We start from the raw sequence: 24,748 nt of genomic DNA, 5'->3' as shown, positions 1-24,748 counted from the left end.
CTTTCTTATTGTTGTCAATTTGCACATTCTTAATGACAAACCGTTGCATGACTGGGGATTTTTGTTTTTACTATACTGCGGACGAATAAAAACATTCTTTTAAAAAATAATACAAATCTCCACTTATCACGATGAATGTAAAAACGCCGAAAAGGTGTGTGTGTGTATGGTCTGGTCTCCATTTCATCGTTGATTTTAATGTATGTTCACAAGAATCCTGATGTTCCCGATGCTTTGTTATAACAACGACACGAATATATCTATATGTATATATGTACAATCTGTTCCCGAGTTACGTGGTGTATACGTCCCGAAGACGCGGGCATAACTCGAACATCCACCAAAGCCGAATATCGCAGTGTTTAGCCAAATGTTTACTTAAGTAGGGATAATTTTGATAACAGTGAGAGATTGAGTTAATTTATTTGAACTTTTAAAAACATAAAGAAATTAGCTTTTTCTTCGCTTCAAATCTTTTAAAATATCAATAGAAAGGCGCATTTGGTTATGCATTCGACGATTGGTTTGTCAAATTAGAACAATTCGTTCCAAGATGCTTCATGTTAAAAACAAAATCAAACGAAACGTGTACAACAATGCACATACCGCCCACAACTCGTGCATGTCCAGAATCGCTCGTAAATCGGGTACAGACTGCCTTATCTAAAAATAAGATTTTTCTTTAATGGGAGTACACCCTATACATACTAACGCTAATTGTTTTGTAAGAGACTTACGCTATCCTGCTTAATTTCATCTAATCATCCCCCATCCTTCATTCCTGAAACTTTCATGGAACCACAAGATGGATGTGTTTGTTTGTTTTTTTTTTTTCCTAAAACTTATTGTAAGCTATGCATTATGTTTGAAGACAAGATTGGATGGATTTACAGGAAAACCGAATAATAAAAAAACGACACATTTTCGATCCGCGCCAGGTTGATTTGGGTTTCATCAATCATTGCCTACGCCCGCAAAGAACTCAAGAGACGGGGTGTGGTGTTGTGATGCCTGGACGAATGAGACAGCCAAGACAAAGGTATAAGGGAAAGGGTAGAAGGATTTGAAAAAAATAAGACTGCTACACTACTGCCTGTTTCTTTTCTTTTCTTACACTGAGTTTGTTCTCCATGTAATTTGTTATGTTCTTTTTTCACTTTTAATTACAACTTGTTAGTGTGTGTGTTTTTTTTTATATAAATGATACCTTCTCCTTTTTTGCAGGCAGAAAGGTGTGGAGAGGATTTGTGATACAGGGTATCTTAATTCAAAGCATAAAGCTATATACTTTCTCTTATTCCTACCCTAGTGTTGAAAAAAAAGCCATGTCACAACGAACACATTTTCTTCTCGTTCACGATTACCATTATTTTTTCCTCAATCAACATAAAACACATTCGCTTAGTTTACTCCAGCAGGAGAAGACAAACACTGGTGTGCGTGTCCGAGCTCCTCACCACAGGTTAGGAGACTCTCGTAGGATTTTTTTTATATTTAATAAATACACCAAAATGTGTATATATCTCAACCATATACATTCTCGATCGCCAAACACGTGTGTCTTCCATTCAACAATGCACTAAGTTCTAAAAAGGTGTTGCTGTACAAGTAAAACGATACGCTGAATTAAATCGAAAATAATATTTCTGTTTTTGTTTATGCTAAATACCGAGTTTTGAAATTGAATTAGTGGGCCGATGTTTGACAATGCAATAAGCGCTGTAACGTAAATGGTGAACCGATGAAACCCCGCGCTTTTCATCTTGAAGTTTGTGTGTTTCATCTTATCTTTCCTATTCCGCTTTGTTGCTTTGCTGCACTTCCAGTGCACACGATTGTGTTGTTGATTTGCCCCAAACAGAAAACAAAGGTAATGTGCGTCACGATGTAATAATAACTACAAGTGAAGTATCTCTGGGGTTGCATTCAAGGTGTGATTGTTTGTTGGGGATGAATTTCTCCGTAGGGAAATTTGCCCCTAAGTTGCATCTATGATTTGGCTAGCCGGATAGTCTCGAAGTTCAGTGTTTGAATGCAAAGCAAGCCATACTTGATTTAATTTCCCAATTCTATGCAAAGGATCCCTGCCAACGTTCACCCCAGAGACGCGTCACTGTGTAGGTAAAAGGGACTGTTTTTTTTTTTTTAATGAAATTCTTTTGAGAGACAAAAATAGAAGAGAAAAAAAAAGTACAGGACATGTTTGCAAATATTGTTTGTGATTGTGAATTCAACGCTTATAGCGGAAGTACGCGTGTCGTGAAGGAGAAACACAATGTTTGATCATCTCAACAAGTTGTGGCGGATTTGTTCATGGTTTTCTTTTTTTTTTAATATTTTCATGCATTATACGAGGCGTTTCGAAACAAACGAACACAGTGTTCTTGAGCGTAAATTATATCTTACGAAAAACCGTGAACGTAAAAAAAGGAATTTTACCAGGGTTGTTGTTTCTTTAGCTGGTTTCAAGAAGCTTTTAGTTCTTTCTATAGTTCTCGTGTGGGGGGGGGGGTGGCTTTTTGCTGCACCAGTAAAATCATCAAACGCAAGCAGAGCTACTACTACAGCAGCTGTTTGCCGGAACTAAATTTAAAAAAGGCTTAAGAAATACCATCTGCAGATTGATGGGGAGGGGGGAGGGGGGGGGGGGGGTAAAGCATTCCATCTTGCTTGCCATTACAAGCAACTGCGTACACTGTGGTGGTACCGGTATAACCATACCGTACCACCTGCTGGCTTATAGGGCTTCACACACGCTTAGCACAATACTTCATTAGTTTGCCTGCTGCTAAAATCTAAATACCAAATTACATAAAATTTACGGTGGAACGCAACTAGAATCCCACATCATGTGCTTTTGAAGTTAAACGTAGCGATAAAATTGAATAAACTACAACAAGCGCTCACTAAACTGAAAGGAAAACTCTGACCATTCACGGAATCTAAGGTTAGCATCGATCGCCATCGAGCCAACGACACCAGCGTATCCCACAGAGAGCCCTTTGCGTGCGGGCGGAGATACCAGAGCAAGTTACATCTTTTGGCGCTTGTTGCCCGGCTCGTAGTCGTCGCTTTCGTATTCGAGCTGCTCGTCCTCCTCGTACACTTCGGCCTGCTGGTGTTCGGCACTCGCGTACGCGGTGTACTGGTTCTGGTACGAAGACTGCTGAGAACCTGTTCGCAAAACAAAACAAACAAAAACCGGAAAACGAGATTAAACGGTTTTGCGGAGGAAAGGGGAAAACGCCCGTAAAGCGGATCAATGGGATGCAACGTACCGTCGTGATTGTTGGCGGAGTAGCCGCTGTTATTTGGTCCGGGCGAGCCGGGAGCCGACATCAGCAGCTCCTCGTTCATAGGCGAACACTCACGCGAATTGTCAGTGTAGCTGGGCGAGACCGGCGCCGAGCGCGGCATGCCGAACGGTGAGCGAAAGCATTGCGAACCACGCTGGCGTCGCTTCCGGTAGCTTTGATCGATCAGCTTCAGCTCGCTGGACGGATCTATCCGCCAGAAGCTACCCTTGCCAGGTTCGTCTTGCGATCGCGGTACCTTGATGAAGTATCTGTGAGTGAACGAGTGTAGAAAGTGACAACAAATTGATGAAAAACACGTTTGAAAATTTATTAAAATTTTACAAAACTCTAGGGGGCAGCGATGTCAAACTCATTTGACCCCGCAGGCCTAAATGCCTGTGAAAATAGTAACACGGGCCGCAGAGCTTAGTTTTTAAATTATATTATTTGTTACAAAAATCAGATCGTTGGCAGTTCTTTTCATTTAATTTTGCGATAACGTTACAATAGTAAAAAAAAATGATGTAAAATAAAGTAACAAAATATTTCAGATAATTTTCCATTCGCCATAGACTTCTGATATTTCCAAAATTTCCATAGTTTTGTGCCAACTAACAAGATAGTGACAGAAACTGGTCATGACTAACTACGTTGGTTTATCTAATACAGAATAGTAAAAAAAAGCTTGATATTGGTGTCATTTTGATTATTAATAATTTTGAGCTGGTATTGGTTGAGAAAAGCATTTAGTGCAAGGTGTCATACAAGTAACACCCTTCCTGCCAATATATCCATAGAAATCCTCATTCATTACGGCGATCAAAAACAGAGTCATGTATTTTATCTAATCACAGTGGTCTTGGTAGGATGACTCATGGAATACTTGACATCGTTTGTAACAGCCTCTATATCAAAGGTAACACTTTTTTGTGCTGACATCTGATTTCATCTGTTTTCGAAACGTTTTGCAGAGGTAAAATGTTCTAAGCTGCCTTTCTCAAAAAATAATATGCCTTGCGTTTATGTTTGCTTTTGATATAAGAGCTTGCGTTTTAAATACCAGTTGGTTTTGGTTGTTTTGTAAACTTTTCCAATTTTTTTTTTCTTATAGAAATTACTTTTTTGTCACCAAGTACCTTACAAGTACACATACAGATAGGTAGATACTTCCGTACATTCCGGAGTTATTACATTTGTATGAGATTGAAGCCAAAATGCGAGTTGTTTCTTTAAAAAAATATACATCAAATATTCATAGAAAAGGGTATAACGGAATTTTCATAATTTTTCCAGGGGTTCCCATAGTTATGCGACAATTCTTTGACTCTTTCTTCTAGGAAAGGACCTTCATTTAATAAAAATTGGACTCTATGGCACCCTTTTTGGACAGATTTCTATTGGAATAGGAACAGACTCCATTCTACATGAAATTTCTATTGGATTTGTCAAACAAGAGCGCTATAGAGTCCAATTCCCATTACATTAAGCTCATTTCACACAAGAGGGTGTCAATTAAGTTTCCCACAGCTATGAAGATTCCTGAAAAACGCTGTAAAATTGTCCGGAATTTAACTTTTTTTTAAATCAAAATAAACAGTTTTTGAAATTTTTTTTCTGAAAAGATATATGAAGAAGGTACGATAAAACGCCGATAAAGGTTATATGACTTTGCATGGTCTGACAATTAGTAGAGAAGCCTGCGAAGTTGAAAATCTCTTCATATTTCAAGCATACTATGTACTGTAGAAGCAGAAATGTTTCTACAAATAAATTTTAGCTGAAGCGGTCGCGGGCCACACCGAAAGACCACGCGGCCCACCAGTTTGACAACTCTGCTACAGGGATTGTTTTGTCCACGGAGGCGGAAACGCACACAGCACAACATGCTTTGGTAACGCCACTTACCGGTTCAAGCTCAAATTGTGTCGAATAGAGTTCTGCCACCCTTTGTTTGCTCCGGTCCGGTAGTAGGGATAGTTCTTCGAGATGAAGGAATAGATCCCCGAGAGAGTCAGCTGCTTCTCCGGCGAGGCCGAGATAGCTTGTACGATCAGCTGCGCGTAGCTGTACGGTGGCTTATCGCTCTCCAGTGATTGTGTGGCCGGGGCTTGAAATTCCTGCGACAGAAGAGAAAGCAACAAAAAAGAAAAACACGGTTAAAGCACCATCGCGCCACTAGCACAAACGGTAAACACTCACGGAATAGTTGTTGTTGTTGTTGTTGGTGGTGCCGGTTACGCTGGCCGGGGTGTGCTGATGATGGTGATTGCTGCTGCTGTACTGGGCAAACTCGTGCACGTTCTGCCGTGGGCTGGTGGGGCAACTGTTCGCCGCACTGATCGTCCCGGTAGGGGACGGGTATCCGCTGCCGCCCATGCCGTGCAGCTCACCGCCCCGACAACTGCCGCCGCCGCCCCCACTGCCAGCTCCACCACCACCGCCACCGCCACCGCCGCCCCGTACGGAGCCGCGAGATACATCGCCGAGCAGACCGACCGTGCCGACCGCACCACCGTGCTCGGAGGGAATTGAAATTTTGAGCGGTGCGTAAATCACACTGGAGGAGGGCGACTTTCCACCACGGTTGTGGTGGTAGTGGTGCTGCTGGCCGCTGCCAGCTAGCCCAACGCCGCCGCTACTGTTGCCACCGGCACCGCCGACGCCGCTGCCGCCCTGCGCCATGCCGCCGCTCATCGATGCACCGCTGATGGAGCCAGCGTGCAGCGGGATGCCACCGACCGGCCCGGTACCGATCTTGACCGGCGTATGCTCGTTCAGGTCCACCAGTATACCGTTGTTGGCCTGGTCGATCAAATTTTCAAACTGGATCTTGATGTTTGTACTAGGGAAACGGATGCTGCATCTGGAAATGGGACGAAATAGGACACACGCGTCAAACAGGCAAATCAAAGAAGAAAATGGCAATTAGATTAGAGCAGTTTTTTTTTTAAATATTAAATAGTGTTGGGTAAATCTGATTTAGATTCATGAATCTTAATCAGAATCTTTGAAGTGATTCAATGAATCTGAATCTTGAGTGGAATGATCAGTGGAATCTCAACGATTAATGAATCTTCAAAGATTCATGAATTTCGAAACATCCATGAATCTCAAAAGATTTATGAATCATTACATATTCTGATATCTCGAAAGATTGATGAATCTCGAAAGATTAATGAAATTCGAAAGATTCATAGAGCTTGAGCTTCTTCTTATTCTTCTTCTTGGTGTAACAACATACGTGGTCATGCCAGCCTTTACAGGCTTTCGAGACAAAACCGTAAGGAAAGTTTTTTTGCTGCGGGAGGCGAGACTTGAACCCATCACGAGCATGTTTTAGATAGGATTGGCCAAATTCATTATTTTGAAAATCATACATCTCTAAAGAATCATGAATCCCTGGAGATATTTGAATTTCCATGGATTTTTGATACTTATATCTTTTAAGATTCATGAATATTTGAATATTCATGAATCTTTCGAGATTCATGATTCCTTGGAGATTCATGAATATTTGAAGATCCAAGAGTCTTTTGAGATTCATGAATCTTCAGATATTCGTCGGACATTAATGAGTCTTTTATTTATGGTTCTTTCGAGATTCATGAATACTTGAAGATTCATGAATCTTTGAAGATTCGACTCGAGATTCGAATCACTCATCACTCAATATTCATATGAATGTATCTCAACGAAATATTTATGAAACCCAACACTATTACAAAGAAGAAGAAGAAGAAGAAGAAGAAGAAGAAGAAGCGCAAAGCCTAGTGAGCATTCGATCTTTCACTTACAGTTTTGGTAGCTTGTACGGTTCGCCGCTTTTCCGGTGAAACACGTTATCGATGAACACGCCGTTTTTGCTGAGACAGAACAGCGTGAACTCATCGTTCATGTCGTGCTGGATGATGAAGTGCTTGCGGGAGATGAAGCTGTTCTTGCCGACGTGGAAGTCCACCTGCGATTTGGACGAGTTGCGGCCGACCTCGATCACGTCCTCGCTGATGAGCAGCATGTTGTCTTTGCTGATCAGCCGCCCGATGAAGTTGTGATAGTTGGCCGTGTTCGGGCCGGACAGGCCCATCACGCTCGGCTCGCCCCCGCCGCTGCCGGCTGCCGGCAGCGGTGCTGCTGCCGGTGCTGGCGCGGCCGCCGGAAGGGCAGCCACCCGGGAGGAGGGGCCGCTGCTGCCGGTCGCACCAGTGGACGCCGCCACCTTGCCGGCGCCATTGCTCAGCTTCGCCGACGCGGTCGACAGCGTGGGCGACGGCGAGGACACGGGCGAGGACGCCGACGTGCGCCTTGAGCGGAGCGGTGTAGTAGCCGGGTGGCTGTTGCTTGAGGTGGCTGCTGACGATTTTTGATAGGTGGAGGAGGGGGAGCTGCCCACCAAATGCTGGGCGGCGGCACCGGCACTACCGGCGGCATCACCGCCGCTGCCCGCGTCGCTCTGATTGATTGATTGTTGCGGTTCCTGTTTGATCAGCTTCATTTCGCCATTGTTGCCGCGCGGCGGTAAACAGTCCTGGGCTGCGCTTGACATGTTTAAATAGCTCATACGTAACACACGCGGATTTCGCACACACTCACAGACACACACACGCGCAGTGCAGGATTGCAAAGGTAGCCCACCACGGAGGAATCCTAACACCACTGCTGCTCGCTAGTAGTTTGGTTTAGTGAGGCAAACGAGCGGCTAATATTTCGCATCGTACTTTAAACGCCGCACAACCGGGGCCAGGCAAATCAAATCGAGGCTTCCGTGTCACTCACTGCCGCAGAGTGTTTATGTATGCAACTTGAATCCTTTTTTTGGTGTTTTGTGTGTGTTAATCAGACACGCACGCTGCTGCAGTACACATTAACCAAAAAGTTTGACATAAACTGTCCGTAAACACATCGGTTGCGCCCTCGGCGGTGACGAGCAATCAAACACTCGCTCACACACACACACACACACACACATACACACCCGTCGTGTTCGGCTGCTTTTTGCGCTGTTTCCGATTCCGAACGGGGCGCGACGACGTCAATGTGTGGTAGGAGACGAAGATTTAGCCAAACACTTCAGTGGCTGAAAAGAAGAAAAGGAATACAATTAGATTACAGCTGACAGGCAAAAAGTGTGTTTGCAAATTGGAACAATCATGTGAACAATGTTTTATTTTTCCAGTAAGAGCAGGTTCAACCCACTGCTACAAAAGGCGAACGAACACAACAACTGCGCGCTGGTATTGGTTTATGGCAGGTAAATAAATACGAGCATTGCCTCGCAGCAGCACCGCACCGTTTGATGTTTTCTATTTACATCCCAGCAAGTTCCAGCGTGTGTTACTACCAAGCGGAGACTACGACGACGACGACGACTTCGACCGGCAGACTATTGCGCAGTTTTCTCGCGGAGAAAAGAACGTGTGTGTACACAACACCGCGACAGAAAGAAAGAAAAAAAACCCGATACACAACACACGGGAAGAGCAGCAACATCGCCACAATACCAATTGTTGGCAATGAATGTATCCACACCAATTGATTTTGCGTCCCTTGGAGGAAATAATGAAAAAAAAACGACGACAGCGACGACGACGGGTTGTCGACGCGCGCGCATGCGTACAGCAGGAAGCACCTAATCTAAAATGAGGGATAATGTTCCTTTGCTGTTTGCCGTGAAGCAAAAACACACAGGCAACCCACCACCCCACCCCCCACATATGGCCATTAAAATAACAAAAAAAAACCGCTTGAAACGAAATTGCCTTTGATGTGGTGAGTGAAAAGATTCTAAGTTGAGGTTGATTTTTGGAAGCAAAGGGTAGCAAAAAAAAAGAACAAGAACGAACTACATTTGATCACTATGATATACACAACCTCCTCCACGTCCCTGCGCCTCCTCAACGCACAACACACACAGTTGTCAACATTTAACGATCAAACAAAATGCCATCCATGTTTTAGCTGAGCGCTGCTCTGCAACAGGGCGTAAACGGTTTGGCCTCGTTGTCCATAAGACACTTTCCGTTGTCAACTAGAACAACAAACAACATGGAGAGAGAGAGGTGGGGGGGGGGGGGGCAGTAAGAAGAGTTAAAATAAACCCCTAAAATCGCACAATCTTGCACAAACACACACGCGCGCGTGCACGCACTCGCACATAACACACGCGAGCATGCGGGAAGGGCGGGGGCTGCGGGAGGGGTGCTCAGTTTCAGCAAAAATCAGCAAAATCAAGGGTCTACACACACCACGGGTCGGAATCGAACCACCAACACACACACACACCTTTCAGCAGAGCGAAAAGTTGGCAACAACAACCATCTCACACACAAATTCGGAAACAATAGCACGCTGTACTGCACTGAACAAAACATGGAGGACAATGGCACTGCACTGAACAAACAGCAGCGCGCACGGCAAACATGTCCGCATGTAAGCATGTGTTATTCTCTCAGCCCGTGTGTCTCGATACGTCACGGCCAACCAAAAAAAAAAAAACGGGGGCAAGAAAGTACCACCTATACAGGCTTACCGGGCCCGAACGCACACAACTGTATGCTTGTTGTAGCAAACATGCGCGCGCACACGTGGTTTGGCGTGGATAATTATTACGAAATTAAGATGGTAAATCATGTGTGTGTGGCACGGCTATCTGCGAGCTAGCTGCACCGATATGAGGATAAACCGAATCACTCCCGCCCAGCTGGATTCGAGCGGACACTCTAAAACTCAACTGCGCTTCTGCGATGCGTTTCGAAAAGCTGTGTTCCTGTGTGATGGAGGACCGACACGGCACGTTCACTCACATTATGTCAGAATGAAAATACATTTCTCGCTGGCAGTTGACAGCTATCGGCTACCCACCGACCCGTTTGTACACGTATGCGCGATTATCGCAAGCGAGACGCAATATTCCGAGCTCCAAAAGCACCACTTGCACACACGCGTTCAGTCTTTGTTTTGCTGTTTCGCAAATATTTTGGCATGGATTAGGATTCTTTTTTTCAATAACACTACAATCACAAATCAGTTGGAACTGCGTCACTGCGTTGCTATACGATCGTGCGATTATCGCGTTTACAAACAACAACCGTGAAGCTCTTGGTATTTCATGCAACAATAAAAATGTATTGTTTTTTTTTGTAAATGCGATTGTGGTCGAAATTTAATGATAACAAACCAGTTTCAATAGTTCGCACAAAAGATTCCCTCGATCTGTCAAAAGTTCGCCACATTCGGCCGCTGCCAGACACACACAAATACATGATTTTCCAAGTCACTTTTGAATGTAAACATTGTTATTCGCCACATTAAAGATGTTTTTCAACAGCTGTCAAATGATTTATATGTTCCGAAATTAAATTTCAGTTTCAACACATGATTTTCAACATCTGTCAGAGAACCGTCAAACTCAATCCAGCTTGAATCGAGTTGAAAATCATGCTGTAGAAATTAAAAATTATTATAATGGAAATGAAATGTCAGTTCTATGTGGAATAACATTTTGCATGTGGTGAATAAATCATCGTAACGTTAAAAAAATTTGGAACGACTGTATTTGGAACCGAAAAAATGTTCCAAAGCAAGGCGTAAGTCGAAATAGTCGTATGTCGAATATCTGTAAATATAAAGTTTATAACCGAAGTTGAAGATTTGGAATCTATGATATCATGTATTTTATTTAAAATAATGATCGATAATGTATTAATTAAATTCGAAAAGCCGTATACACTATATATATATTCAAGATCGGGTAGTTGTGGAATCTTCGGAAATGTGAGTGTAACGGTTATCAGCCCAGAAATTCAAAAAAAAAATATATGAATTTCTTCTCAATCACAACTTTAAATTGTCAAAATCAAAATCGTCGGTATCTGCGAATCATCGTAACTCGAGGAAGTCGTAGCTCGGGGGATGCCTGTATTCCTCAATTTTGATCAGAATAATTGGAATATTTTAGTGATATTTGTGTTAACTTGTTGGTTTGCACTACAGAAACAAACTAGCAACAACTTCTTTTGGAATTCGCTGCGCCGACGGGTGGATCGAAATCGATCGACCGATATACGGACGTCACACGAGGCGTAAACTCAAAAAGTTTACGCTTGATTTGTATGGGAGAGCGTAAACTTCCTGTCAAAAGAGTATGTGGTTGTATGACTGAAACAGCTGTCAAATGATGTATTTGCTTCAAAATTAAATTTCAGTTTCATCACATGACTTTCAACACATAACAAAGAACTGTCAAACTCAATCCAGCTTGAGTCGTTTTGAAAATCAGACTGAAGAAAATAAAAGTTATTATGATGGAAATGAAACATCATATTGATGTGGATTTGCATGTTGCACGCGGTGAATAACAATGTTTACATTCGAAAGTGACTAGGAAAACCCTGTCAGCTTGGTGTCAGTGCTCAATGGGGCGTTCTGTCAAAAGCTATATTGATAATGGTTGCAATTAGTTGGATGATATTTTTATAGTTTAGCAATATTGAAACATCAATTATAAATTCTTCATACAAAAACCTTCAAGATTATCTTGACAGAAAAAATCGTAAACGACGATCTGAACAAATTCTAGGGCACATTAACGTACCCCAGAGATGGCAAGACTGCCTGCTTGGACAGTTTGACAGCTTAGATTATTAGATTACAATTGTCATTTAAGTTTTTAAAACGCGAATTAAAATGGCTACCTATTCTTTGCAGATGAATTAATTGCTGATGTGCGACTAGTAACACGCGAATTTCTTATTTTGAAAATAATTCAAACCAAATTCTTCGATAACACACGTGCGTTATGAAATGCAACATTCATTACTGGTTATCCCCGATATACATTATGGCGGACCGAGAAAAAAAACCGCGAGTCTTGAATTTCCGAGTAAGTTGAATTTGTTGGTTTTTTAGCTGAAATGTAGACAATTTTCGTGTGAATGTGCTTCAGATGATATATTTAGCCACTACATTAATTATTTGACTGACTGACTGAAGATTCTGACTGAACCATTCTGCACCTTATTGATTTTTTTTAATCCGGCCAAAAGGGAATTTATTTTGCATTCGACAATGTATTTGTCACATCAAGGCAATTTGCTAAAAAAACTGTAAAGTTTAGAAAAAAGCATCTACGAATTGGCGTATCTTGGGTCAACATGTTCTTTTAAATTAATTTAATACTGATTTTGCCATATTAAAAACCATTTTTTTTGCATATATGTTAATATCACATCTAAATCAAATTATATTATTGACTAGCCAACAATCGTGCCTCTCCACTGTTGTTTTAATAAATAATTTCATAACAATATTTCTGACGACAAGCTCTCCCAAAAATCGTATAAAAAATTGCTAAAAAAACATTTTTTTTATAAAAACTTTGTTCAAGCCTTTCGTAGAAGCCCATCATGCAGAAACTGTGTTTAGAAAAAAAAGGTTTTGTCCATCTTTTCAGATGAGATGATGCGATTATCGCAAACGAGCTGTCGTGTAGCAACAGTGTAACAACCTTGCAAAATAAGCGTTTCGTTTCCATTACAGTGGCATTGTTAGCCACTTTTCCGATCGGCTTCGGTTATTTGCTCTGATATGTTTCATTTTGCGAGGAACTGAAAATAAAATAAAACAACACTTTTGATCGACAACCAATGGGAGAGAGTAGTAATGTAACGAAAAATCAACCTTTTTTTTATACGCAGTTTAATATTTTAAAGCTGAAGTGAACACTCCATGGCCAACCCATACACCAAATAGACCACCTATTTCCAGCCTGAAAACATGTAAACAACCGATTTCTTGCTTACCCTGCTGCTGCTCCTGCTGTATGTCTTTTCTACTGATACTGAGATTATTTGTTAATACATTAACTGAAACACACTGAAGTATTTTGGTAATAAATGTAGAAACAGTTCTAAACGATGCTGAACATTTAAAGAAAAAGAAGAACGAAAAATTACACATTCTCGCTGCATGATTGTTTGTACACAATTGGTAAAATCCAAAATGGCTGAACGCAACTGTCAAATAGGGATGTAAATACACCCCGGTTGATGAAAGATACAGACTGAACATGTAATTCTTCTAATTTAATACACAAAGCACACCAATGACAATTGAAATTAAAAAATCATCGAACTAGTTTTTCCCCCTTTTTTGAGAAGGATAAAAAATCGTAAAACATGTGCATGCATGAGGTGGGCAAAGCAATGGTTTAGCGACCATTCTACCTGTGTCATTTGCTAGCTAACCTTGTGGTGCCGATGCTACACTTCGAACAGGAATAGAAGAGTAAAACGGAAAGTTATTGGCAAGAAGAAAGAAAGAAAAAACCAAGACACTGAGACCAATGCTGATCGACGTGTAAAGAAAAAACACTTTTGGTCACTTTTGAAAACTATGTTCCGATACTATCGTTCAATAATCATCGCATTACGCTGACACAATATATTATCACGCCGCGAATAGACGGGGACCATCAAACATATTTACACTGCGGACACACATACACACACACAAACACACTTATGGGGTTATGAATCAACCACACTGTTGAATAATCTATAATTTAGACCACTTTTAGCGGCAAACACGAGTGAAAAACAGCATATTCAAGCGATTTTGGTTTGCACATCGAAATACGAGGACAAAAATAATGTTTTGACTAAACTTTGAACACCACACCTTTACCGACACGCACACGCACACACAGCCCTCGGCAATTTCCTGCAATACGAGCAGCAACATCGGACTGGAGCGCGCTTGTTTGAGTGACAACAAAATAAAACCGGGCATGACACAACGACATGCTCAGACACAGCAGAGTTGCGGCAAATTGTTTTTCCTCGGAAATTTTTGATATGTCACCCTCGCGGGTTACAGCTCCATGCCGTGTAAATACGTTGTTCTTGGCTCTCCCATTTTATGGTCTATTACATGCACAATATTCAATTGTTAATGCATAAACCAACAAGTGCCTGCACTAACATCATTACAGGGTTTGTCAAGAAGTGGAATATTATAAAAAAGGGTTTTTTTATCAAATTAAATTTGGATCACATACTATTTTTTTAACCAAATTCAAAGCTTTCAAATTAAAAGAAACCGTACAATTCGAGTATCTCGGGTCGAGTGCTGTACACTGCGGACTAGCTTTGGACATTGAGGAATTATTCTAAAACCTTATTACATCTTTTACATTTAATTTTAATTTAAGCTAACTAAACGAGAAACGAGAATAATTCAATGCAATGGAATATCTATGGCGGGTATTCTTAATCAATAAGATTTTTTTTTATACTTTTACTGGAAAAGGAAACTTTTTTTCTAAGAATGTCAAATTCACTCGCACAAATATTAACATAAACAAATCAAACGATTCTATCGATCGTTAATGAGTTTGTTGCGCGTTTGTCGTGACGACAAGTGTGAGTCGCCGCAAGCTTCGACAACGTTACTCGATAGCTCTGGACGCATTCCTGCTACCTCTGATTCAATTCCCGGCACACTTTTTTTTTTACTGGCACAAATTTGCACACAGAGCAAGCGAAATGACACCGAGTCCTATTTTATGCAGAATTTGATGCTGACCTCTCGCTCTCGCTTAGCCAAAGTTTCTTTGGTTCGCCCCCTAAGTCAACACAGTGCTTTTCCGCACTAATACGAAAATCCGGCGTTTGACATTTGCCTCGCGCAGTTTTACACGCACACATACACATACGCTCAAAGTAAATGGCGCGTCAAGTTGGCTTATTATTTCAACTTATTTGGTGTAGGCTATTGATTTGATTGAAATACGAAAAAGATTCTTAAAACATCTCCCAGCGGCAAATTGCTCTAAAAGCTTGATAACCACGCATGCATAAGAACATTCGTATAAGAATACCATTTGCAACAGGATGGAGGAACACAATTAAAAAAAATAACTGGAAAAGTAAACAAAAGTCCGTGCGAGACAAATTTTCAAGTTGCGTATCACCTCCTTCGCTTTCTTTCACATTCTTAGCAAACGATGGTTGGGTGGGTATGGGTTTGAACTCTAGACGTTATGAGACATGCAATAACGTATCATTCTCTACGCTAAGATCTTATTTTTGCGTAACTTTAAGTGTTGTCCCATATATTTATGCATGGATAATCCTGCAAAAACTACAACAAAACACACACACACACACACACACACACACACACACACACACACACACACACACACACACACACACACACACACACACACACGAGACAGTGAGACAACAATCGCGGTTAGGCGAAAATCTTGTGCAAAGCTCGGGGAGGAACGGGAAAAAAGCGTTTCGCAGTTGTGTGGGTTATCCTTTTTTGTTTCTGTTTTTTTTCTTCTACATGGAATTTTGCATGCGATGTTCGCCACTAGCGATCGTCGCGCAGTTGTGTACAAAACGGTGTTACACACACACACACGATCCGGCGGCGGGTGTGAACCGAGCACATCGCCGCATGAAATGGCACCACAAATAGCAAAATAAACACACAAAACAACACACATCCTGCGTCTCGCTACCAACACACATCCATCTGGTTGTCAGATGTTTATGCCGCCTCACTTTCTGCTGGTGTGGTGTACAGAACTATTCCATAGCTACGGGGTTCGCCGTATTTTCCATCACCGTTGTTTGATGTAAGTTTATATAGGCTATATATTTTTTCTCTCTCCTTTTCACACTGCTTGCAACCATGCCTACGAAACATGACATTCTCCAGCTATGGCGGTGTGTGGTTTATTAAAAGCGTCAAATGTTGGCCGCTTACGTGAAAATTCGTTTGTTCCCATAGCCATCATTTCCGCGACCTGTTCAACAATAGAACCGGTAGTTAGTTTGTCGGCGTTTTTACCTCTCTCTCTCTCTCTCTCTCTCTCTCTCTCTCTCTCTCTCTCCTCTCTCTCTCTCTTTCTTTCTTTCTCTTTCTCTCTCTCGCTCACTTGCGTTGCTTTGCTGTGTTGTTGTTTAAACGCTATCTCAGAAATGTTTAATTTTAACTTTCAATCGCAGCGCGCCGATCGAATGTCAAAAAAGAATATGGTTAAATTAAATGCGTAGGCCGCTGTACCGCTTTGATAGAAGTTTAATAACATTTGTTTTAGGTGTCCCCACCCCCTCAGGTACCTTTAGATTGCTCCCGGCTGGTAGACGGATGCGTTATTCCACTAATTTCGTCCCAGTTGTTTGATGAACTTTTAACACTTCCAGTGCGATGGGCTAACAATCGTCTCTAGCTCGCTAAAAATGAGACACCCATATCGCATTGTTTGGATTTAGCTTGAATTTGCCTAATCAATCACTCACACACTACACGTTGAACCCAGCCGTATTCGAACTATACAAAAACTCTAGCTCTATAGTTAGATGCGTACGCTCTAACACGCAAGTGTTACTGAATGCTACGTGCAGCTAGAGCTCGCAAACGCCGCGCGCGCGTGTGTGTGTGTGTATTGGTCGCTTCGGTTGGTAACACATCGCCGCTTTGATTCGGATTCCGAGTACGCTTGCCTGCGCGTGTATTTGTGCGCTTTGTGATCTCATCAGTCGGTGCGAGGGCGCGCGCAAACGGCAGGCTTTGCAAGTAAAAACTACGAACAGAGATAGCAGCGCAGCAGCAGTTCTGTTGTTTGTGTGTTTGTGTATGGGTGTGTGTGTGTATGTCCAGCCAGCAAAACAGTCATGCATTCTCGCTCTGGCAGATGGCAAATGCTGTGCACAGAACAGAACAGCATGCCTGTTTTGCCTGCTGGGCTATTTGCTATGTTATGTACAATAGCTCGCGCGTATACAGCAACGAACAGCACCCAGTAACGTAATACGCCATCTTTGTTTTTTTTTTTAATTCTAGTGGCTGCTATAGATATTCCGCAACACACAGCGTTTTTCTAAAACAAAACACACACATACACACGCACGCACACGCACACACACCAACACACTCACTGTAATATATTATTTTTGTTTTTATTAATCTTATACCAATGCGATGGTGGTGGATGCCGCATCGCCTGAGCAATGTATATTTGTTTATTTTACTGTATATTACATGCGAAATCAACCATTTCCTACAGCATGGAAATGATTTTTGCCTTGGTTGTTCTTGTGCGAGATAACAATAAAAAAAACACCGGGTGCATTTTTTTCTTGTTTTGGCTCCTAACCCAATCGTCTTACAACTCAAATTGCCTAACGATAGTAAAATAGTAAAACTACTTACCGCATCCAGCATGCACAGCACACGTAGCTTTGTAGAAATGATGAGCACCGGAATAGTTCTAGCTTTATGCAGCCGCTCTAATTATACTTTCGCACTACGGCGATGCCGAAGCGATGCTAAAAATTCAGCGTAACAGAGCTGACTGTAGCCGATAATCCATGCAGCGATAGGCGCATGCCGGAACTTATTCGATCCCGGCGTTTCCGGCTCGCATGGGAGAAACTTTAACAATGTAATTGGTGTGTTTTCATAAACGATTTTCAGGCATACGCTTGTGCGAGGCGAGAAGAAACTAGCTAAACGTCAAAGCCTTACAGAAAAGTGGCCCGGTTTGCACACTGCGTTACAAAAAGGCAATGCAGTTCGCCGATTATTCGGGAAACTAGGCAAGGTATATGCAGACGGATGGTAGAGTCGGGGAGAACAAATTGACATTTGTCGGAAATACCTTGGTGAAATTGAACTCGCGGGTGTATTGAAAATTATACAGCAGGTTTGACATTAGCAATTGCCAAAGATGGCGCCGAGCTAAACGCGATAAATAAAACCGTAAATTCGTACGGCTCGAAACCAGCGACCAAACCGTGGCCGGTTAATCGAATTCAACGGATTATTGGAATGAAAAACCAGGTTGAAAGACCTAACCTAAAACCTAATACAAACCCAAGCCAGAAAATCAACATGGTATCCTGCTCTGCCGAGCTTGGTGTTACGTTGAGTAAAAAGAGAAAGCATGTTAATTTAGAATAGAAAGATGCGATGCGTACCCAACAAACAAAAACCTTCCGTACGATCTTGTTGCCCTCCCAACTAGCCACGGGAAGCTACACGGCGGCCTTTTGGATCGCCCAAGGACTGTGCAGGCACGAGGTCTCGTAATCTAGAACGATTTGACAAGTAGGCAAAAGTTCGTTACAGGTAGTTTGATATCTAAGAGCCATTTCGATTCAATTTTTAAATGTGATTAAAATGATAAATCGGCCTGGTCGTTGCAAGCAAATTGTTAATTGGATCACTCATTTTACAGGAAGAGTATGTCAGCCTGTATTAATAGTAAATGTTTAAGAGCCGGGGGAAAAAGAAGATTAGTGGAAACATTCTCTCTTTTTCTCATGGAACGTTTACCTGCGGCCATGGGTTAGCTTGCGCACCTCTTTTCTCCGATATATCTGTATCGCATTCTCAATCTTTCATTTGCGAGTTAGTAATGGTTTGGTAGTTAATTTTAAATAAAAGCGTCCCCTGAGTTACGACCCCCTCGAGTTAGGAAATGATCTGAGAATCGCCACATGCGATTTTCACAAGTGCCACAATTCCACTAAACGTCTACTAAAGGCTCCTAAACGGCTCAAGCTTTCAACCGAAACGGATTCTAAAAAGCCTTCGTTTAGCAGACAGTGAACGACTGATGCATTATAAAAATAGCAAAAAGTTGGTGACGCCATCTGCTGATGGGATAGCTACACGGAGCTTTCTTTGCTTTGTGAGCTTTCTCATTCCCTCTTTCCTGTTGTATGGTTTCGTATTGAAGTTATGCATCGCTAGAACTAGAACGATTGCTTAAATACTAAACTCTAATTTATATTATCAGACCGGAATGAAGTGAAATTTGAATAATGGTCGATGGTGTTGATACCCACGGAAAGTTAGAAGGCTATATAGGCCATGATTAAATGAAGCTTACACATTGCAAGGAAAAAACAGCAACATAATGATGAGTTATAATACGCCACCTATTGAGCAAACCAGTGAAGCTATGGAGCTTTCTTTTTTTTCCCTATCGATATTTGATTTTCCAGTCGTTTAAGTTTAATCTGTGGCGCTTGGGTTGTTGTACCAAAGAAGAAGAAAGAAGGTGTCAGATATGTTACTAAGAAGCCCAGGTCACCTCAGCTTTTTAGAGTGAAATTTAAATTATATGGAAGGAAGAGTAAATGTATATCGTTGTTTCACTCATTACAACAATCTTTTATTTGGATGCATTATCCAAACAAGAACATCAGGAAAGTAACAGTTGCTGAAACTGGGATTTTAACAGATGAGTGGAAAAAGGGTAAAATGGTATTCAGTTACGGAAATCACTACCACAAAGGAAAGATATGCTGAGCTAATCGAAATATTTAGTCTGATACTGAATTAATCACACATGTTCAGGGATTTAGTGAAACATTCTTTGGACGTCTGGAAAAAGAGACAAATCACAGTAACAGGTTGATGGATAAAAACAGGAACAGTGAAAAGTATGAGTAAGTGTAATCTACGAACAGCGTACGTCTTGCAATTTGCAGAAATTCTGCGAATTGCGGTTACTAACTAATCACTTGGAAATTGGTTCGCTACTAACAGGCAAACTAACTCGGTAGAAGGCAAACCCTGACTATACAAGCTATACAATTTACAAACTTTTAGTCTCGCTTCAGATGCCATTGCTGTTAATTATCTAACAGTTGTGATTGTTGTTATCAATCGACCGCGATTAAAATAGCTCATATATTATTAACAATTCAAAAATAGTTCAACAATTATTTCTAGAGGATGAAAGTAGTGATGACTGATGGCTCATAGATGCAATAAGCTCACGCTGACGTTGAAGCAGATCATCAATTTGTATTTTGTACATGTCCTTCACGTCCGCTAAATCCAGCTGCAATTCTTCGGTTTTTTCCACCGCCTCGCCATACATTTGCAAAAGAGCATCATAGCGGTTCTGCAATTCTGTGTGTTCCTCCTCTAATCGAATACTGCATTCAAAACGCTCCCGAACCTACATAGGGAGAAGCAAAAATTTGGGTTATAAGTATTTCCGGTGAATTCTCGCCAAATCATACTTACGTTATCTAGTTCGATGGTAAGATTTGATATTTCCGCACTAAGCACATTACGTTCCTGCTGAAACCGAGAGACTTCCCATTGAAGCTGACAGATCTCGCCATCACGTTGCTTAAGTGTAGCTTGCAAGGTTTCAAGATGTGATGTTGTGTTGAACAAATTAGGTAAATTATATCCCACATCCACTATTCCATCGTTGAAAGGCTCAACCTTTCCTAGGGAAACTGCATCATCCTCGGGAGTAGTCCATGGAATGCTATTTAACGAATCCGGAAGAGATATATTTCCAATACTAGTAATAGAAGAGGCTTCTACAGGATGCATATCCATTCCAAACTGTGGCATAGAGCTATCAATATTCGGATCACTCTCGTTGGCTTCTATTGTGGCTGTTTGCTTTGCAGGGAGTATTTTATCAGCACCATCTGGCTGTGTTTCGTTTTCGTGAGCATGTTCGATAGCAGGTGCTGCTTCCTTTTCCAAGCTCTCTCCTTTACCCTCATGCTTGTTGCAATCTTCAAGACGTCGTTCGGCCTCATGAGCCTGCTGTTTTAATCTGGCTACAGCTTCTTTAGTTTGAAGCAGCGCAGCTTGCAGTCGTTCCTCCAAATTAGTGATGCGATTTTGCATGGTGATAATAATATCTCGCTGTGTTTTCTCTTTATCGGAAATTAATTTGATACGCTCTAAAGCTTCGGACAGCTGCTGGGCGAATGAAGCATCCCGTTGTTCGCCCAAACGTTCTTTATGCCGCAGTAAGTTTTGCAATGAATCAAGCTGCTTCATCAGCGGCATTGTGAGCAGGGCAGAAGCATTTTTTTCTTCCTCAGTGCGCAGTTCGGCAGCTTCCAGTTTGCGTAACACCTCCGCATGTTCATTTTTCGCCCGATTCAGTCGTTGCCCGTAGTCTTGTTCGGTTCTGCGCAGTTGCTCACGCAGATCTTCCAGCTGTAGCATGAGCACTTCATTGGTTTTCTGAAACGTTTGGGAGTCAGTTTTGCAGTTTTGTAGCTTGTCCAACCGCTTCTGTAAATCGTGGCACAGCTCTGATTTTTCGTTCAGTTCGTTGCGCACAAACTCCAAGGACTTGCGCATCGCTTCACTCTTTTGTATTTGATCATTTAATTTATCATCTAGCATCGCGCGTTCGCGTTCCAGCTTGCCCTTTTCAGACGTCAGCTTGTGCACAGCATCAATTTGCGAACGCTCTACTTCTTCCTTTGCCGATAACGATCGTTTGAGTCGTTCGGTCTCTTGCGTCAGCTCGCTTATTTCATCACATTGCTTGCTAATCAGTACGCTAGATTCCTTTTCCTTTGCACGTAATTTTTTAATAATATTAGAATGCTGCAACACTTGCTTGGATAGGCTTTCCCCCTCCTTTTGCAGCTCGTTGATCATAAAATCTCTTTCGCTCACTGCTTTATCCATATCGCACTTGGCAACCTTTTTGTCCGCTTCCATTCGCAGTGCATCGAATTTACTCTTCAGATTTTCCTTTTCCCGAATAGACTGCTGAAACTTACGCTCCAGGGCAGATAGCCGTTGCATGTACCCGTCCAGATCAGATCCACCCTCCCGTTTAGCTTTGCTCTCAAGCTGCGCAGTCAGCTGTGCGTTTTGTTCGTTCAGCTCCGCATTCTGTCGCCCAAGTTCTACCAGCCGGTATTCCCGTTGCTCCAGCGTTTCTGATACCTCTTCCAGCCGTCGCATCAGCTGTTCGGTTTCGGGCAGATGGCTAGAATCGTCACTGTTGCCGCTGTTGATCGAAATTTCCGACGGTTCTCGCGTGTGCCCGCGACGCCTTTTGATTAGCATCATATCAAAATTTTCACCCTTAGAAGTGGACATTTTGAGCGGACTTGTGCGATAGATGCCACTGTTAGTGCTGCTGGAATCGCCTCCATTTGGGCTGGAAATAATTTCTATATCGGAAGACGTCGTCGTCTCAATTTCATCCTCGCCTAAACTCTGAAACAAATTCTGCCCCGCCCCTAGACCACCGAGTGTCTCAAAAGCGGCATCCGAAAGTTTGTCCGTTGTTTCAAACTGTTCGCTCGAAGCAGTGCTCGGGAAATGGCTACCAGCAGCACTGCCGCAAGACTTTAGGTCCTCAAAGCTGTGGGTAAGGTCAGTTAGTTGTGCTTGAAATTCGAGATTCTCATAGCTGTTTTCCAGTTCTTGCTTCGAGGTTAAAAATCGTTGTGATGGCAACGCATCGGACAATTCTTTTGCGACTTGCTGTACTGGATCACCGGCTCGATTGTTCGGATCCTTGTCGAAACCTTCTTTGGATTGCGACTCTTCGCACTTTTCGCTTAATGTTTCTATGGCTGGACTAGTAACACCAACGACGTTCATCGACGGATCATTGGGAATAGAAAACCGATAGGAACTACGGCCAGGTGCAACGGTAATGGGAGGCGAGTTTACACACGTTTCCTGGACAGTATTTGGTTGTTCGGCCAATATGTACGAAACAGTATCACTCTCAACGCTGACGTATTCCTCGTTCCTGTCAGGATGCTCTTTTACGGCGGTGTACTGTTGCCCTTGGTGCGCATCGAAACGTGTACTATGATCCACAATAACTGGCGATTCCGTGTTAGAACTTGTTGACGCTCGTGTCGTATCGATTAGTTCGACCGATTCTGTTCCTTTGCCGTCCTGCACATTACTTGCCAAAGGAGATGGTTGACTAGGTGAAGTGATGATTGGGACAGCAGCTGACGAGCTGTCTGCTTCTGTTGTCGAAGAGGTGGAATCATTTCTTTTCTCAGCAGCTTTAACACTCACGTGTCGCCGATTTGATGGGGTTTTAATGGCATTGCTAGTTTTCGCAGTTGATTGTTCTAGCGATGGGCCTGTGAAAGAAATTCATACCATCACCATAACGTTACATTGCTCAACGAAGGTCACAAACGTAACACTAATTGCATACCTTCGCTTCCATCCGCATCTACATCAACGGAGCTAGGCTGCAACACATTCGTGCGTTCGGCCGTAGGGTGTATAGAAACGACAGAGTGCATTGAGTTATTTACTAACTTTTCGCCACCACTGGTATCAACACCAACGCTAGAAACACTGGCAATGGTCGTTTCTTCCTCATCTTTGATATCCAGCGCTTTATCGATTTGCTTCTGTGCCTCTTTGAGTGCATTTTTCGCCAAATTAGCTATGCCCGTCGTATCGAACCAACTCATCTTTATCAGCTCTATGTTTTACGTTGCTTCAATCAATCAATTTGGTGTCGCTGCTCACATCACCGTGTCGAATAAAAACACCATTCTTCTTGCCAACTTTGATCGTTGCTATTAAAACCATCAGCTGGAAATGTTGACCAATGGAAGCTAGCACATAAGTGGGTGTGAACTTAGAACCATTGTAACTTTAAGTTTACGAATCACAATTCTTTATTATTATATTTCTAACACGACACGTCATATGATGTTTGTCAATACATGTCTTCATAATCTACACCAAAGTGGGTATAAGGTTGTGTCCACACAATAGCGCATGTGCGTGTATGTGTCAGATTTGTATGAGATCAAGGTGTATACAGGAGACTAGGTGGTGGAGGAGCACCTTCATCATCTAATTTTAGTGACATTTTGTCATTTTAAATCGTAAACCGTTAGGCCACTGCCAGACACACCGAAATTGTTCATTGTTTCATGAATTGTATAGGAAAAGTATGTATGCCTCTAGTGGTAATACATTTTTAAGGGTTTTGAAGAATTTTAAAGGGCTTTCTGCTGTCAAATGGTACCCGAGATGGCCAAACCGATGTTGGCTAATGTTTGACCTCGTTCCTACACAGTCCTTGGACGTTACCTTTTCATGCAGTTCAAGCGATACAAGGTGTTGGAATCATAAATTTCCTGTGTATATATACATAGAACTCAAATATAGTTAAAGCAGTCTTGATCTGAACTTCGAACGGAACAGACGTGTCTCTCTTTTAATTCAATACAAGGTTTTCTACATTATACAGACGTCACACGAGGCGTAAACTCAAAAAGACTGAAATTTAGTTGATAGCAATGGGGTCCTTCACGTTTCTAGTCTTCCTTCACGTTTAGTTTTCCTCAATTTTGATAGCAATGGGGTCCTTCACGTTTCTAGTCAGCTTTTTATATGAAGTCTGACAGTTGAAGACTGAAATACAAAACAAAACATACAAAACCATATACAAAACTAGCCTACGATTTTTAGCCTAGATTATTCCCCAAATAGCCAGAATTGCTTAAGCAGCTCATTTTGGCACGCTAAAGATCGCTGCTCTAATTCGCCTTTTGCAGTAGATAAACAGCATCAAAGTTCTATGTGGGTCTTTCAAACAGCGCCTAAGCAGCTTCCTTATGCCACGATGCCAGGTATTATTTTTCTTTGTG

At 42.1% G+C, this 24,748-nt stretch overlaps 1 protein-coding gene across 9 annotated transcripts; it reads right to left on the bottom strand.

The window, feature by feature from the left end:
• Positions 1 to 835: 835 nt before the first annotated feature.
• On the bottom strand, positions 836 to 23,847 carry LOC121591682 (forkhead box protein K2-like). Of its 9 annotated transcripts, none has more exons than XM_041912466.1 (6): positions 17,523 to 17,917; positions 7,091 to 8,370; positions 5,496 to 6,159; positions 5,202 to 5,413; positions 3,279 to 3,565; positions 836 to 3,174 (listed from the first exon to the last, which is right to left on the bottom strand). In XM_041912466.1, exons 2-6 carry the CDS (start codon positions 7,852 to 7,854, stop codon positions 3,032 to 3,034), a joined length of 2,070 nt encoding a protein of 689 aa, XP_041768400.1. In that variant the 5' UTR covers positions 7,855 to 8,370; positions 17,523 to 17,917; the 3' UTR covers positions 836 to 3,031. The 9 variants fall into 9 exon arrangements, 8 of the variants coding, with proteins under 8 accessions (XP_041768400.1, XP_041768410.1, XP_041768468.1 ...); XM_041912476.1 differs by lacking the exon at positions 17,523 to 17,917 and adding an exon at positions 16,430 to 16,852; XM_041912534.1 differs by lacking the exon at positions 17,523 to 17,917 and adding an exon at positions 13,538 to 13,939.
• Between the last annotated feature and the right edge of the window lie 901 nt (positions 23,848 to 24,748).

Source organism: Anopheles merus, chromosome X (genome assembly GCF_017562075.2).
Source record: "Anopheles merus strain MAF chromosome X, AmerM5.1, whole genome shotgun sequence".
Classification (NCBI taxonomy): domain Eukaryota; kingdom Metazoa; phylum Arthropoda; class Insecta; order Diptera; family Culicidae; genus Anopheles; species Anopheles merus.
The sequence above is the reverse complement of the archived record's forward strand: the minus strand, read 5'-3'. Positions and strand labels throughout refer to the sequence as shown.

Coding starts and splice junctions, on each gene's coding strand:
- LOC121591682 (XM_041912466.1), bottom strand. CDS start 7,854: ATGAGCTATTTAAACATGTCAAGCGCAGCCCAGGACTGTTTACCGCCG. Junction 5,414..5,495: donor ACAACAACAACAACTATTCC/GTGAGTGTTTAC, acceptor CTTCTGTCGCAG/GAATTTCAAGCCCCGGCCAC. Junction 3,175..3,278: donor CTCCGCCAACAATCACGACG/GTACGTTGCATC, acceptor TTTTGCGAACAG/GTTCTCAGCAGTCTTCGTAC.